Below are 16,207 nucleotides of genomic sequence, written 5' to 3' on the forward strand. Positions count from 1 at the left end.
TAACTTTTTGATAAAAATCATAGGTGTAAAAATGGTAGATTGACTGACTGGCAGTCAAGAGCTATCCAATCCGGGTTCAAAGAGACTACTTGTTTTCTGATTTGCTGTGTGATGATACCATAATGATGGTTTGGTTGGGTCAGGGTGGGTGTTTGACAGCTAGTGGTCATATGATATCTCTAAAAATACGTTCCAAAGAGAGTTGGCAGCCCTTCCATCTATGCCAAAGTAATGGTACAATGGACAGACTTCGCTCACCATCAACTACCATCATAACCCACTTCCTGTTAGTGTAGACAACAGACTAAATTGAAGACATCTTTTTGTTAGTTTCTGCATAAAATTGTTCCAGTCTGCATATCGGAATAACATGGGCATTGGAAGAATGTCAGAGCTTTTATGAAAAATGGTGCTCACGGAATGTGATTATTTAGTTTACACATTCTCAGTTTGTTACACTGGCTTTGGTAAAGACAACAATGGTACTATTGTACAGTTTACCATACTGTTATTACTAACCATAGATGACCACTGTATAACCGTAACCTATTTACACAATTCACTGTATTAAATGAAATGTAGATATACATTTGACCTTCAATTATGTCAAGCTTTATGCAATCGCAGCTTGTTTATATATAAACTGATGGCAGTAAGCCTAAGAGGAAGACTTGCTTGTAGGTTCATGCTGAATAGTGGAAACTGAAGCTACATTCTTTTTTAAATATAACCTGTGTTCAGCAATACATTCAAACAGGAACTATTGACATTATTTACTTTTCTATCCACAGAGTGCTATTTGCAATTTGGAATGCAAGAGCTGTGTTGGCTATACTTTGAGCAAGTTAACAGTTGGTATTATGATTGAAAATAATCATCACCAACCAAATTCTGGAAGTGAATTTTGAGTTCACCTTTTCCAAGTTTAACGGATGATCTGATTAAAGTTTTCAACATATTGAGAATCATGGGATAGATAAAGATCAACTATTTCTACTAGTTGCCGAGTCGAGAACGAAGGCTATAGTCTAAAAACTTTCAAGAACTTTCAGAAACAAAAATGGGAAATACTTGTTCACACAAGGTCATAGAAGTTTAAAACTCTCTTCCATAAAAGCCTGTTGATGCTAGCTTAATTGTTAAGCTTAATCCTGAGGTGAAGAATATTTTGTTGGCCAAACATATGGGGAAAAGGCAGTACGTGGAACTAGGTTGTAGATCGGCCATGATCTCATCGAATGGTGGAACAGGCTCAGGAGGATAAATGGCTCCTCTTGTTTTGTCTGGAAGTAATCAACAGATTAGATAGTGCTGCAGACAGAGAAACACAGTTGACAAGTTTTAGGTCAATTATCTTTCATCAACAGTATTTTGCTTTGTTTAATTGGAATATGGCTTATTTGGTGTAAACATGTGGTTAGGGGTATATTGGTTGAGATTGATGTCCAACTTTAACCCCTTTATAAGCCTTTACTTTGTGTAATAGTGTAAATCAGATGGGAGGGAATTCACAGCCAATTTTGGATCTGTGTGTTTCAGTTCCATCAGAGTTGTCTTGTTTTAAAAATTGCATTTGTTACTTTACAATCTAAGCTTTCTATTGTGTATCCTGTACTACACTGATTCCGATACAACACTGCATTTGGGTGGGTAGTCCACTTAGTTCAGATAATGATCAGCATGTTCTCCAAGTGGTAGGAGGTCATTAGGTCACATAATGGTGATCCTGAAACACTGTAGTGGATGTCAGTGTTTGAGAAAGCAAGATATTACAATTGCGCTGGTAAATCTTGAATCCCTCATCAGGTGAAATTTTCCTGAAAAAAAGATTTCACACTGCAATTGCTGGATTTCTTTTGGCCATGGCAAGGAATGATTTTAAGTGGTGATTTATGAATCGAAGATTAAAACATGCATTTAAGTTCAGTGCTGTTACTTGATTTCAGTGATTTCTGTTTTAAGAGGAAACCTGTTCCTGATTTTCAGAGATAGCAGTTTGCTGCTTTGTTCAAGTTTCTATCTAATCACTACAATGCTATTTTTATACATGGAGTTGGTGAATGCAGCTCCAGATGTTAATCTTCCTGTTTTTTTTAATCTCAGGAATTTTCTACCCAAACCTCTAGTATAGTTGAAGCATAACTTGTATTTTTGCATGTTAAACAATGATGCATTTGCGTTGACTTTACATATAGTCTCTGCAGAGACACATTGTAAGCTTTTGAACATCTGTAAATTAGTAGCACTATACTCTGATGTAAAATACTTTTTTGTAAATTTTTAATTGATATCTTTTTAATAAATTGATATCTTCAAAATTTAGTGGGTCTGAGTTTTGAATTATCTTTACAAAATTTACATACACATTTCTGTAACTAGCGATGTCGGTCTGGAAATTTTAGACATTTGCCTGATCAACACTTGATTTAACCTCCAGTGAGACACCAACAGTATCCCCAGAGAAATAACTCAAGTACTGAGTTTACAAGGTGCTTCCCTTATCGGACAAATGATTAATTTGTTCCAGCAATCATGTAGGGCTGTCAAATGTGTAAATGCTCCTGAGTGTGACAAATATAAGAGTCTCCAATATGACAGGGAAATTTAGGAGGAGCAACCTTAACCAGAGAATGGTGTTAAATGAACTGGCTGAAGAAAATATCAGATGTATTTAAGATGTTACATAAGTAAATGAGTGAGAAAGAACTAGAAGTCGATGAGGTGAGATGAAATAAGTTTGAGTAGGAGAAGGCTGTTTTGGAACATAAAAATCAGCATGGACATGTTGAGCCATTTGGCCTCTGCTGTACTTTTCTGGGTAATATTATGCAGTCATTAACGAGTTTTTCACATTCTTCTAATTCCACTAGCTCCTGTCTGCACACTTTCAGCCTTTTTCTGATGGTGCAACACTCTCTCTAGTAACAATACTGCATTTTGTAAACTCCTTGCTGCAGAGCACAATTTTACAAATTGTGTGATGGCACATTTGATCATTCGGAGTTAAGTTTCGAATGGAGAACACTTGTTTATAATTGTGATTGAAATTAACTTCCATCATGCTTCAAAAATAAATTTAAACATGGTGTTTCACAAAGATTTAATTCTAGTATTGTGTAAACTAAAGGGGGAAATTTCATTTGCAAAAATATTTGTGATAAGTTCACGTATCTGACAGCTGCAGAAGTTCTTGACTAAAAGCTTACAATCTCCTTTGGATTTTGCAGGATTGTCAAGTTAGTCATCAAAATGTATGCAATATGCTGAAAGAATTTTAGAAACTCACTGGTATATAAGACTATACCAAGGTCTTGCTATGTGGTGGAGGCAAATAATAAATATGGACTGGGAAGGTACTTGAAATTAAAGGGCATTAAAAACTGAGTTTAAGTCTGTGTCCTAAAACTGACCAAGTCCTGTTCATCTATCACCTCTGTGCCTGTTGACATACACTGATTCCTGGCTGGGAATATCTTGATTGTTAAATCTCTCTCTCTCTCTCTCTCTCTCTCTCTCTCTCTCTCTCTACAACCTTCCACTGAGGCCCCTACGTTTTACTATCTCTTTAGTTTCTCGCACAATTCCGATTTCCATTGCACCATCATTGATGGCCATGCCTTTAGCCACTCAAGTAAAAACTCTAATTCTCTCCTTAAACCTTTCCACTTTTAAGACCCTCCTTTTAAATGTACCTTGATCAAACTTTTGGCCACCTTCTTTTGCAAAGCAATGTCAAATCTTATTTAAATAATGCTCCTCCTGAGAGGCAGCTTGAGATGTTTTTATACATTGCATTTATACTGCACTTTTCATGACTATTGGATGAACCAAAGCAATTCACACCCCCAAGAAAGTATTTTTAGATTAGATTCCCTACAGTGTTGGAACAGACCCTTCGGCCCAACAAGTCCACACCACCCCTCCGAAGAGCAAACCACCCAGACCCGTTCCCCTACATTCACCCCTGATTAATGCACCTAACACTATGGGCAATTTAGCATGGCCGAATCACCTAACCTTCACGCATTTGGACAGTGGGAGGAAACCAGAGCACCTGCAGGAAACCCACACAGACACTGGGAGAATGTGCAAACTCCACACAGACAGTTGCCTGAGGTGGGAATTGAACCCAGGTTCCTGGTACTGTGAGGCAGCAGTGCTAACCACTGTGCTGCCCTTCTGGGGACAAGATTCTGAAGTGTGATTGCTGTCATAGGAAACCTGGCAGTCAATTTGCATACAGGAATCTGCATAAGGATCAAAATGCTCTTTAGTGATATCACATGAGGGACAAATATTGGTCAGGAGGCAGGAGATGAACTCCTCTGCTTGTCAAATATGGGATATTTTATACCCACCTGAGTGAGTGGTTGAGTTTTAGGTCTCATCCCAAAAATAGTACCTCCAATGGCGAAGAACCCCCTCAGTATGCATTGCCATGTCAGCCTTGCTTTACTTATGTCCTCAAATCCTGCTATTTCTGCTCAGGGAGGGCAATACACAGGCACTTTTATGACTGATGCACTTGAAATGTTGATGCATTATCCTGGTTGGTGTTCTGAACATATTATTTTTCTTTAATTTTCTAATCAGCATGTTCAGATGTATTATCACATACCACTGGAGGAGGTGGGACTTGAACCTGGGTCTCCTGGCCCAGTTTTCTGATGAAGGGCTTCACCTGCTCCTCGGATGCAGCCTGACCTGCTGTGCTTTCCCAGCAACACACTCTTGATTCTGATCTCCAGCATCTGCAATCCTCACTTTCTCTCCTGGCTGAGAGACAGGAACACTACCACTGCACTTCTGAACACATTATTTTTATATCCAGAAGTGCTCCCACACATAACTGAATGTATTCTTTCCCCATCATCATGCTATTTCTTTTTTATTTATTAACCACCATCTGTAAATCATCCATGTTCTCCAAGTGATCAAAGTTAGAAGTCACACGACACCAGGTTATAGTCCAATAGATTTATTTTAAATCACAAGCTGCTCCCTCATCAACCACACAGTGGCTCAAATTGATCAATTTACATGCAACTGAACACTTTTTTTATTTAAACTTTTTTTTTGAAATCCATCTGTTCATATATGTTATTAAACACCTCTGGAGCTGATGTGACTTGAACCTGGGCCAGGACCTAGTCCATTGCAAGGGACACTACCACTGCACCACAAGAGGGCTGTTAAGTCTGATTTGAAACACCTGACAGAAGATAGTCTAGGTTTCAGAAAATCACATCTCTTGTAATGGTGATGCATTACAGATCACAAGGAGTCTGGGATGTTGAAACATTATCCACTTTTATATACATGTTGTATCTCAGAGTGATGATTAGCGAACATAGAGGATCCAATTTTCTATCCATCACATGGCTGACCAGGAATCTTGCCTGTTCTTACCACCTGCCATTGGTGTGTGTTAAAACTCTTGGTAGGTTGATGCTCAACCATTTTGGCTACATTATGAACTCACCTTCCTTGCTCAACAATCCCACAATGGGACACAAACCCAGATCTTCTGTCTGAGACCAGGGACACTATTACTACACTTAAGACCTCTGTCTCACTTATCCAGTCTCAGTTTGCCAAATCTCCTAGTCTAGTACAGAATGATGCAGTTGAATTAAAGGAATGGTAACTTATTGCTCAAATAAGTCCCAGGTAATATTTTAGTGTCATGAACTGTCAAGAACAAAAATGAATGAACTTGGTAACAAAAAAAACACTCAATTAATTCACCATTTCTTTCTTGAAAGAAATCTGCAAACCAACTGTGGCACAGGACAGTTTAAGAAGACAGAGACACAAAGCGTGCTGTTTTCTAATGCAAGGCACGTGAGTGTGAGATCATTCAGTATGAACAAATATCACCAGTGATAGTGAGTGCCTAAGCTGAGGATGTGTGCCAGAAAAGAAACATCTGCATAATGTCTTTAGGAAGTGAAACATTCCAAGGCTTAGAACAGGACTGTTGAAGGGAGCAGTGGAAATTTTGGGACTGCTAACACAAAGCTTTTGTTAGCTATGCTTGTTAACTTGAATTATTCTTTTCTTATTATAAACATACAGTAGCAGATACCTATAACTATATCTAGAATGAGAGAGAGAGTTGAGTAAGTGATGGGCCTATCAGTTTATTGATAGACATCAGATGATGACAAAATCCATGTCAATAGATCTCTTAAGTTATGGACAGAATCAAAATCCCCCAAAGTTAGAACCACAGAATCTTTAAGTATAGGAGTTGGTCAATCCATTCTTAGTGCTTGTGTTGGCACTTTGAAAGAGTCTCCCTCTGTAAATTGATTTCTTTCAATTATTCATTTATTTTCCTTTTAAAGTTCATTATTGAATTTGCTTCCATCACCCTTTCAGATAGTGTATTACAGACCAAAGCAACTGGCCATGTTAAAAAAAATCATCTGCCCTCCAATTCTAGCCTGTTGACCATAGAACAATGCCCAGATTCTGAGGGACTTTTTTTTCAGCTGTCTAGACCTCAAGCTCTACATATTCTTTATCAATTCTTCATAATTTTAAAGCTCTATGCTTAGAGTTCCCCTCAGCTTTCAATCTTTCCTAGTAAGCCTTTAGGTTCTGATTATTATCCTTTTAGTCTTTCATGGACCTTCTCAGTGACTCTCAATATATTTTACAATGTGGAGACCACAACTGTTCCCAGTTTATAAGGTTGCAAATTAGGATTCATCCAAGAAAATTCACAAAAAAGACATCTTTGTTCAATTATTAATTTATAGGATGTAAAAATTACTGGCCAGGTCAGCATTTATTCCCCATTTTTAATTGCCATTGAGAAGTTGTCGTTGAGACATTTTCCTGAACTGGGTTTCCAGTGTGGTTTAGTTGGTAGGTATTTGCAGAAGAGGTGTGTAAAAGAAAAATGAATTATATTATGGATAAGTGTGATATGGTTTGGTAGGAGAAATAAGAACAAATATCTTTTGGTAAACGAGTCTAAAGAGATTAGAGGAACAAAGATAGGAGAGTACAGATTCACAAGTTGTTAAAAGTCGTAGCAAATTTTAACAGGGCTTATAAAATACAAAACAATCAGTGAGGTTCATGTATTGAGGCACAGAATCAAAAGTAGATATGTTCTTTGAAATTTTGAATCTTTATTCGACTACTGAAGCCCTCTGAAATGAACTTTCAAGCCACCCAGTTATGTTTTAAGAAGGGGAACATGGGATGGATAATAAGTGTCAGCTTTACCAGCAATGCTCGCATACCAAGAATGAACAAATAAGAAAATTTATGGGAACAAAATTGCAAGTTGGAAGTATGCCACCATGCCTGCATTATGCGGGGACAAAGTCCTGGAACAGCCTTCTTAACACCACCATGGAAATAACTTTACAATGTAAGCGGTTCAAGTAAGTGACTCACTACCCTCTTGACAAGGGAATTAGGGATGGGCAATAACTACTGGCCAAGTCAGTGATGCCCACATTATATTAATGAATAATTAAATAAAAAAATGACTCCCAATTTGCAAAGTTATTCCAGACTATCCTTTAATTCTGAGACACACTGTGAACAGAAGACAGAAGCAAGCTGTTTTTGTCATACTGTTTGCAGTTTTATAAACTGTTTACTTGAAGGGATAGTGGCTGGCTAGCAACAAGTGAAATCTCCAGAACATGGAACAACTTCAAATAGCAGACAGCTGCACAATCCAGAATTCCTCTCTGCTATTTAATAAAGGTTCTAAGTGCAGTTCACTTAGCTTTCACCTGGCACATATGCCTTGAAGTCAGAATAACAGTGAGGGGGATGGGGCTGGTAGGGATGGAGATAATGGGAATTTTCCAGGGGATTATAGTGCCCTCAGCAGGATGCATAAGCAATATGCTGAAAAATGTGTTGCTGGAAAAGCGCAGCAGGTCAGGCAGCATCCAAGGAGTAGGAGAATCGACGTTTCAGGCATAAGCCCTGCGCTTTTCCAGCAACACATTTTTCAGCTCTGATCTCCAGCATCTGCAGTCCTCACTTTCTCCTGCATAAGCAATATGTCTGGCCATATGCTCCATGTGAGGGACTTTTAAAGAAAGATTTGCATTTATATGACAACTTACAACCACTAATATGTAGTTCCTATTATACTGTAGGAAATACAGCCAACAATTTGCATATAGCAAGTTCCCAGGTAGCAATGTAATATTGACCAGATAATCTGCTTCTGAGATTTTTGTTTGAGAGATAAATATTAGCCAGGACAATAAGGAATACCCACTGCCCTTCTGTGAATATATTCACCGATCTTTTACATCTACCTGCAAACAAAGACGGTAACAGTTTAACACCTCACCCATTAGAGCTATACTCCCTCAGTACTGTATTACTCTACATTTTCAGTGTACTTTGTTGTGCTGAAGTCTGAGCAATGGGACTTGAACCCACAATGTTTAGACTAAACAGAAAGAGTTCTACTCACAACCACAGGTGACACCTTTCTGGTATACATTAGATGACCTATATTGTTTGGAATACACTGGCATATCTACTCATGTTTAATTTCAAGTTCAAAGACCTATTATAACTTGAAAGCCCTCAAGAAATTTTCTTCAACATTTAATATCAGATTATAAATGTGAACAAATTACTGTAGAGAATAGAATGCCTACAGTGTGGAAACAGGCCACTTCGCCCAATAAGTCCTCACCGACCCTCTGGAGAACATCCCACCCAGACTCATTCTCCTACATTTCGCATTCGTCAGTCATCAAATATTTCTCTGTCAGTATCAGTGTATGCAGCCACCCTTTCACCTTTACCCCCATGTGGATTAGTAGGTAGCAGGCTCATCTTCAAGTCAAATAGTTGTGCATTTAATTCTCAAAAAGCAAAATTGACATACCAGAGGGAATGCCGCCGTTGGAGAAGCTGTCCTTCAGATCTTCAGGCCAAAACCATACATTTAGTTCACAGAACCCTACAGGGTGGAAGCAGGCCATTCAGCCCTTCAAGTCTACACTGACTCTCGTAACAGCGTCCCAGCCAGGACCACCAAACTCTACCCTATCCCTGTAACCCTGCATTTGCCATGGTTAATCCACCTAGCTTGCACATCCCTGAACACTACAGGCAATTTAACATGGCCAATCCATCTAATCTTTGCACTGTGGGAAGAAACTGGAGCACCCTGAGGACACCCATGCTGACACGGGGAGAATGCGCAAACTCCATACAGCCAGTTGCCTGAGGTTGGAATCAAACCTGGATCCCTGGCACTGTGAAGCAGCAATGCTGATCACTGAGTCACTGTGCCACCCAATTTTTCAAACAACTTGAGTTTCATGAGGGATCTGGACAGAGTAGATATAGAGCAACTCTTTCCATTGGTAGAAGAATTGAGAACAAGCCAACAGCGACTTAAAAGTTTTATCAAAGGTGATATGAGGAAAAACATTGTTATGGTTAGAATTTGGAACGTGCTGCCTGAGAGTGTGGTCATGGCAGGTTCAACTGCAGCTTTTTAAGGTCAATTGGATAAGTACCTGAAGGTAAGATATTTGCAGGGCTCAAGGAAATAGCAGGAGAGACGTTCTGACAGCACAGGCCTGATGGGATGAATGTACTGCTTTCATGCTGGAGACGTTTGTGATCTAACAGCAACTTCACAGCAGGTTACAATGGGGAAACACATCTAATAACTTGGACATCTCAACCCTAGTAACAAAACATCGACAAATGCTATCTAATAAATATTAACAGTATAAATAACAGAAAACAATCTTTAAGCCTTAAAATGATTTATTGAACTATTTTGCTTTGTGGATCAACAATATTTTGCAGGATTCCACAATCATCAGATATTATTGGTGTTCTTTACTCTTGCGATATTAAAGTAAGAAGGAACAGTCTGCACAATGATGTGCTCTACGGTTAAAGATAAAGCACGTATCTATTGCAAACAGTTCATTACATTCTCTCCTTGTTATGTTAAGGATTCATTCTTGAGCAATGTTTCTGATTTATGAGGTCGACAGAATCATCATTTCCAGTATCAAGTTTGAATTTGATTTTCTTTTGTATCCACCTCTCACTCAGCTTCATTTTTTTTTGTCATTATTCGTACTCCTTACTGTCCATTTTGAGGCTTTTGGAAACTTCAAACACCCAAGAATTCTGCTTTTTGGAGGAATATTAATGTCTCTCTTATGCAGTCTTCTCATAGGGCAAGGTCTAAAAAACTGGAATCTTTGAAGATTTTTTCTTTTAAATATTATAATTTTGAACTTCCAAATTGTTGGACAAATTCTGGAAAGGTATAGACATCACCCCATCCAATGGTAGGAGTCATACTGATAAAATCATCCAAGTTCATCTTTGACTCTAAATATGAACCAAAGTTACAGGTTAAATGATGCAAGTTTTAAAAGACAAAGCACCAAAATTGTAAACAACCTATTAAAATGATCCTCCAGCCATTGGAACAGATGTTCCTTATTTATCATAAACCTTTATGCTTTTGCAATCCTCTACTAAATATGCCCGTAACCAAAAATCAAATAGCATTTTACTGTAAGAAATAAAAATGTCCACAACTCTTCAATCCTCATGAACACACCTGAATTCTGACCCTATGGTCACATCACATTAGGAAACATAACAAGAAAATGCCACCCAAAATATTGAAGGTAGTGTCCACCTTTGACCAGAAACTTAACTGGACCATGGACTGGTCACATCAATTTTTTCAATTTGCTACACAAGTGGGTTGGAGGCTGGGAATTCTTTGGTGAGTAATTCATCTCCTGATTCCCCAAAAGCCTGTTGGCAGTGCACAAGTCACTAGTGTGATGGAATACTGGGCTTGAATAGGAGCAGCTCTAACAACAGTTGAAAAGCTTGATATTTGCCCAGATAAAGTAGCCTGATTGGCAGCACCTCTTCTACCACCATCAAAATTGGATCCTTTTACCACTAATGCACAATGGCATCAATGTGTACTACAGACAAGATGCATTGCAGCAATTAGTCAAGACTCATTCTCCAGCAGAACATCTACCATCTAGAAAGAAAACAGCAGCAGATGCATGAGAACACCATCACTCGCAAGTTCCCTTTGAGTGCACACACTACCTGCCTTGAAAAATCATCATTGTTGCTTCACTATCACTGGGTCAAAATTGTGGGAATCCCTTCCCAACAACATTGCGTGTGTCCCTACATACATAGACTGCAGCAGTTCAGGAAGACAAGCCACCATCTTCTCAAATGTAGTTAGAGACAGAAAATACATACTGTCATAGCCAACACCCACATCCCATGAACCAATAAGATTAAGTGACAACTATAAGCCAGGTAACATTTGAAAACTCCATTAGAAAGCATGCATTATCCATTTTGGTGCATCGTGATAAAGGTTTAAACACATCTTATTTCACTGACCTGACGTTTGAATACAAGGATATGGTGGAGGAGTCATGCGCCATGTTCCATTAACATCTTTCATATGAGATCGATCTGAAGCAAATGTCTTCAGGTACAGATCTGCTCGTAGCACTCTCATTTTTCTGAACCAAGAACAACAATACCATTTGCTGAATTATATTTTATTGTCTTTTGTCACATTGATTTTTTTAATCTCAAATATTTTTCTCTGTCAGATGAAATGCTTCGAAAACACAAGACAGAAGGAAACAATCTGCTTTTTTTTGCATTGATCACTGTGGAAGATTGGAGTGAGGTGAAAAAACCACCACTAAGTTCATCTGAATCAAAGTAGTCTCCACTTTCAAATATTCATTGATATGGTCTGGAGGATAATTTTCATTATAATTTTTCATCTAGACCACAGGGGGCTTCACATGCTAGAGAGCTGTCACAGGACTAAAATGTTGCAATAATTGGGGCAAAGCCAAGAAAGCAACAAAATAAGGAAAAAAAAGCTGACTATGAAAATGTCAGATAAAGGAAAGATGGCAGAAGCTATTGTTAGTTGGAAATTTGCCTTCTTTTTCTCATTTCTCTCCATTCAGAATTATTTTTCTTAGCATCTTGGCATTCACCCAAACCCTTGTCAGTTCTGGTTCCATACTTCCCTCGGAGTTTGGAAATTATGGGTTCAAATCCCACGCCAGAGAGCAAGGTTTTAGGATGACTGTCCCACTGAAGTTCTGAGAGAGTGCTACGCTGCCAGGAGTGCTGTATAATAGGACAGTCTTAAGCAGAAGTCTTGTCTATTCCTTTAGGTGTAAAAAACTTCTGCTATTTCAGGAAAATCAGAAAAGATGGTGGTGCAATGGTAGCATCCCTAATTCTGGGTAAGAAGGCATGAGTTCAAGTCCCACCTGTGTGATAATATGTCCGAACAGATTGATTAAAAAACATAAGCATTATCCCTGGCTTTTTGATGTCCCTCAACCAAGAGAGCTAAAAACAGATTATCTAGTGATATTATTGTGTTGCTGTTCAGGTGTGCTTATTGTGCATCAATTGACTACTTTATTTCCTATATTACAGCAGTGAGTCCATTTTAAAAAGTAATTAATTGATCATTAAGAGCTTGTTTGCATTTTGAGTTAATGATTCCTTGCTGCCATATGATTTGATGGTCTATGGCAAACGTATCCTACAGTACCCTTACCAAATAGCCACTCTTTCACGCATGGGCTTAAACAGTTGTACATTTAGTTATTTGGGCATGGATCATCTGCATCAAACACAACTCACTTCGCACTTACAAGACCACAGGAACAGATAGAGGCCATTCAGCCCCTCAAGCCTATTTTACAATTTAGTGAGATACAGCTGATCAGTGATCAAAAACTGTCTACCCCACTTTTGCCCATTTTCCTTATTTGCTTCGATTCACAAAAATACATCATCTCAGATTTAAAATTTACATTGATCTGGCTAGCCATTTGTAGAAGTTGGTTTCAAAATTCTTCCTTTGCATGTAGAAGCATTTTCAATTCACTCCTTTGAGGTTTGGCTCTAATATACAGGCCGCAGGGTTGAGCTTTATCCTTTAGGTCAATTGCATTTTCCAGCTTATTGTCTCCATGGTTAGTAATGGTCATAAGATCTTCAACTATGAACACTGAAAAACTGTGAAGAACTAATCGGAGAACCACTTCTTAAACAGCAGCTTATCTCACCTTCTAAAAGCTGGTCTGATGAGATCTTCAGATCTGAAGGCTTCTTTCACGTAAGTATCGAAAGGACATGGAAATGGAAGTGTTGTATCCAGGTCATAGATCTCACAGTGCTGTCCTCCACAATCATGAAGTAGGATAACATGGTAATCCTAATTTAAAATATTATTATTATTATTATTGATGTTTGCTCGACCAGAACATCAGATTACAAACTCTATATTTGGCATTACACATTTATGAATTATATACTACTGTAACACATACTTACCAGGTGTTTCTGTCATCAAAATATCCCATAGCATTTGCACAATTAGTTACGGAATTAAAAGTCATAACTGTTACAGGAAGAAATGCTTTGCATCCTGACCTACTCAGAAACTTGGCCCAGCATACTTCGATTTTAAAACTCTATTTTTAAAAATTCTTTCATGTTCTGTAAGCATCACTAGCTCAGCATTCGTTACCCATCCCTCATTGCCTTTGAGAAGCCACTATTTTAAATGGCTGCAGTCCATCTGGTATAGATACATCCACAGTGCTGTTCTTATGTTTGCATGCCCCCAGAGTCTTGCCTCTCTCTATCTATGGGGTCTAGATTAGAGTGGTGCTGGAAAAGTACAGCAGGTCAGGCAGCATCCGAGGAGCAGGAAAATCGACGTTTCAGGGCAAAAGCCCTTCATCTTCTCTCTATCTCTATTGTCTTCCAGTATTACATTCCTCAGAGGTGTATGTGTGCATTCAATCTGGGCTCTTACACTTCTCTAATTTTAACTGTCCTACCATTGGAGGCCTTGCCATCAGCACCTAGGCCCTAATCTCTGAAATTTCCTCTGCAAATCCTTCGATTTCTCCCTCCTCCTCTAAGATGCTTCTAACAACCTTGCTCTTTGATAAATGTTTTGATCCCCTGTTCTAATATCTTCCTATCTCACTCATTTCCAATTTTGGCTAATAAGCCCTACAGTGAAGTTTTACAATATTAAATGCGCTATAAAAAAATGTTATTGGTTGAGGGTGGAAGGTTTGCCAAGATGTAATAAGAAATGCTCACTTAGCTTTCAGTACTGCCTAGGAATCTTTAGAGATTCACCTGAACTGGTAGATGGGACCTCAATATGATGTACATAGATTTATACAAACTAATATTGTGAAATATGTCTATATTTTGTCTGTGCACATAAACATTAGGTAGACAAAGAAGAATCAAAGCTGTATTTACTATTCCACACGGAAGTGTCAGTCTAAATTGTGGCTTGAAATTGGCTGAAATCTGGCTGGGTTCTCAATTAATTTTGCCAGAGTTATGTCATATATAAGGTGGAATTCGATTTTGTGTTACAATGAATTATACAACAACTTATACATATAAAACACCTTTAATGTGATGAAATGTCCCAAGGCTCTTCACGGGACCATTATAAAACAAAGTATGGCCCCAAGCCACACTTAGGTGACCTAAGCTGGGCCAAAAAGATGAGACTTAAAGACTACCTTTAAAAGCAAGGTAACAAGAGGAAGAGATATTCAGAGGGAATTGCAAAGCATGATAAAGAAAACATCAGCAAAGATGGAATGATGAAGAGCACAGATTTCCAAGAGTGTCACGGGGTTGGAAGAGATTTGAAAGACAGGGAGAGGATAAGGCCATGCAGGGGGTGACAATAAGAATGAAAAATTCAAAGATTTTGTCTGACGAACAGACAATGTAGGTCAGCGAACACAAGGATAATAGGTTAATTGGACCAGATGCAAATTTGTACAGGGGCTGCAAACAGATTGGCTCTGACTGTTGTCAGTGAGAGCAATGGAGTCAGTAGCTATTAAATGGAGGTTTGCGCAGAGTCTGAATCAATGGCTTTAGTCTTCTTGGTATTGAATGTCAAAAAAGCAATCTGATAATCGAGCAAAATTGGAGGATTTGAAAGAGATGATTGTGGGGTAGTACAGAATGTTGTCAGGGGAGTGTAAAACGAATCCTATGGTCTTGGATGGTGTTATTGAGAGAGGGTAACAGTTGGAGGGAGTTAAGGATAGACACTTCTCCCAGATACAGTTAGAAGTCTGATAAAAGGCCTTAAAGAATCTTATTTTGTTTCAGAAAACAGCTTAAATCATTTTTGAGCACTGTATTGCTATTTGCTCTGGTTTATTTTTATCTGAGCAAACTACTATTCTAACTCCAACTTCCCTTTTGTCTCCAAAATCAACAAACATTGTCAGTTTCCAAATCTGTGTCTGTTTTCTCCATACTTTCATGGTTGAATGTCTTGAATATGAATTTTGCCCTGCCAGCGTGCTGAAACGACCCTTTGTAAAGTTGTCCTCTAGCATCCTCTGGAGGCATAGTCTATTCCTCTTCTCATCAATCTCAGCTTCTCGGTGTCTTCAATGTGGAAGAGCTGAGTGTGACAGACCTCACTTGGTTCCACTCTTACCTAACCATCTGTATTATCAACAACCCTTCTTTTTACAATTCTGCATTGACATTATCTAAATAAAGATATACTGACAGTGGAGACATTCCAGAGAGGTTCACTCAGTTGATCCCAGGTATGAAGGGATTTTATGAGGATAGGTTGAGTAGATCATGCTTATACTCATTAGTGTTGACAAGAATGAGAGGCGATTTTATTGAAAGATATAAAATTCTTAGGGGGCTTCACATTGTACATGTGGAGAGGTTGTTTCCTCTTGGTTGAAGAGTCTAGAATCAGAGGGCATAATCTCAAAGTAATACATTGTCTAGGTAAGACAGAGATAAGAAGGAATTTCTTCTCTTAGAGGGTAGTGAATCTGTAGAATTCTTTACTGCAGAGACTGGGTCATTAGCACTATTCAAGACTGAAATAGACAGACAGATTTCCTTTCGGTAAGAGAATCAAGGGTTGAGGAAAAAGCAGGAAAGTAGCTCCGAAGGTTATCAGATCAGTCATAATTTCATTGAATGGCAGAGCCGACTTGATGGGGCGAATGGCCTACATCTGCTCCTAGATCTTATAGTATTTAATATTGTAAGAGCTGGAGCAACATCTACTCTAGCACCATTTATTTGAACTTAAGTGGTATTTACC

At 38.5% G+C, this 16,207-nt stretch overlaps 1 protein-coding gene across 2 annotated transcripts in view; it reads right to left on the reverse strand.

The window, feature by feature from the left end:
* Positions 1–16,207, reverse strand: part of ntaq1 (N-terminal glutamine amidase 1) — a 31,662-nt gene that overhangs the window by 1,540 nt on the left and 13,915 nt on the right. The window contains exons 4-6 of one of the 2 annotated variants that reach the window (XM_072570883.1): positions 13,137–13,285; positions 11,425–11,549; positions 9,766–10,365 (exon numbers count right to left, since the gene is read on the reverse strand). In XM_072570883.1, coding sequence (XP_072426984.1) covers positions 10,256–10,365; positions 11,425–11,549; positions 13,137–13,285 — 384 coding nt within the window. In that variant the 3' untranslated portion in view covers positions 9,766–10,255. Of the gene's footprint in view, positions 1–9,765; positions 10,366–11,424; positions 11,550–13,136; positions 13,286–16,207 lie in introns of those variants that run through there. The other variant, XM_072570884.1, reaches the window with a different exon arrangement.

The sequence above is a fragment of the Chiloscyllium punctatum genome, chromosome 5, assembly GCF_047496795.1.
Source record: "Chiloscyllium punctatum isolate Juve2018m chromosome 5, sChiPun1.3, whole genome shotgun sequence".
NCBI lineage: Eukaryota > Metazoa > Chordata > Chondrichthyes > Orectolobiformes > Hemiscylliidae > Chiloscyllium > Chiloscyllium punctatum.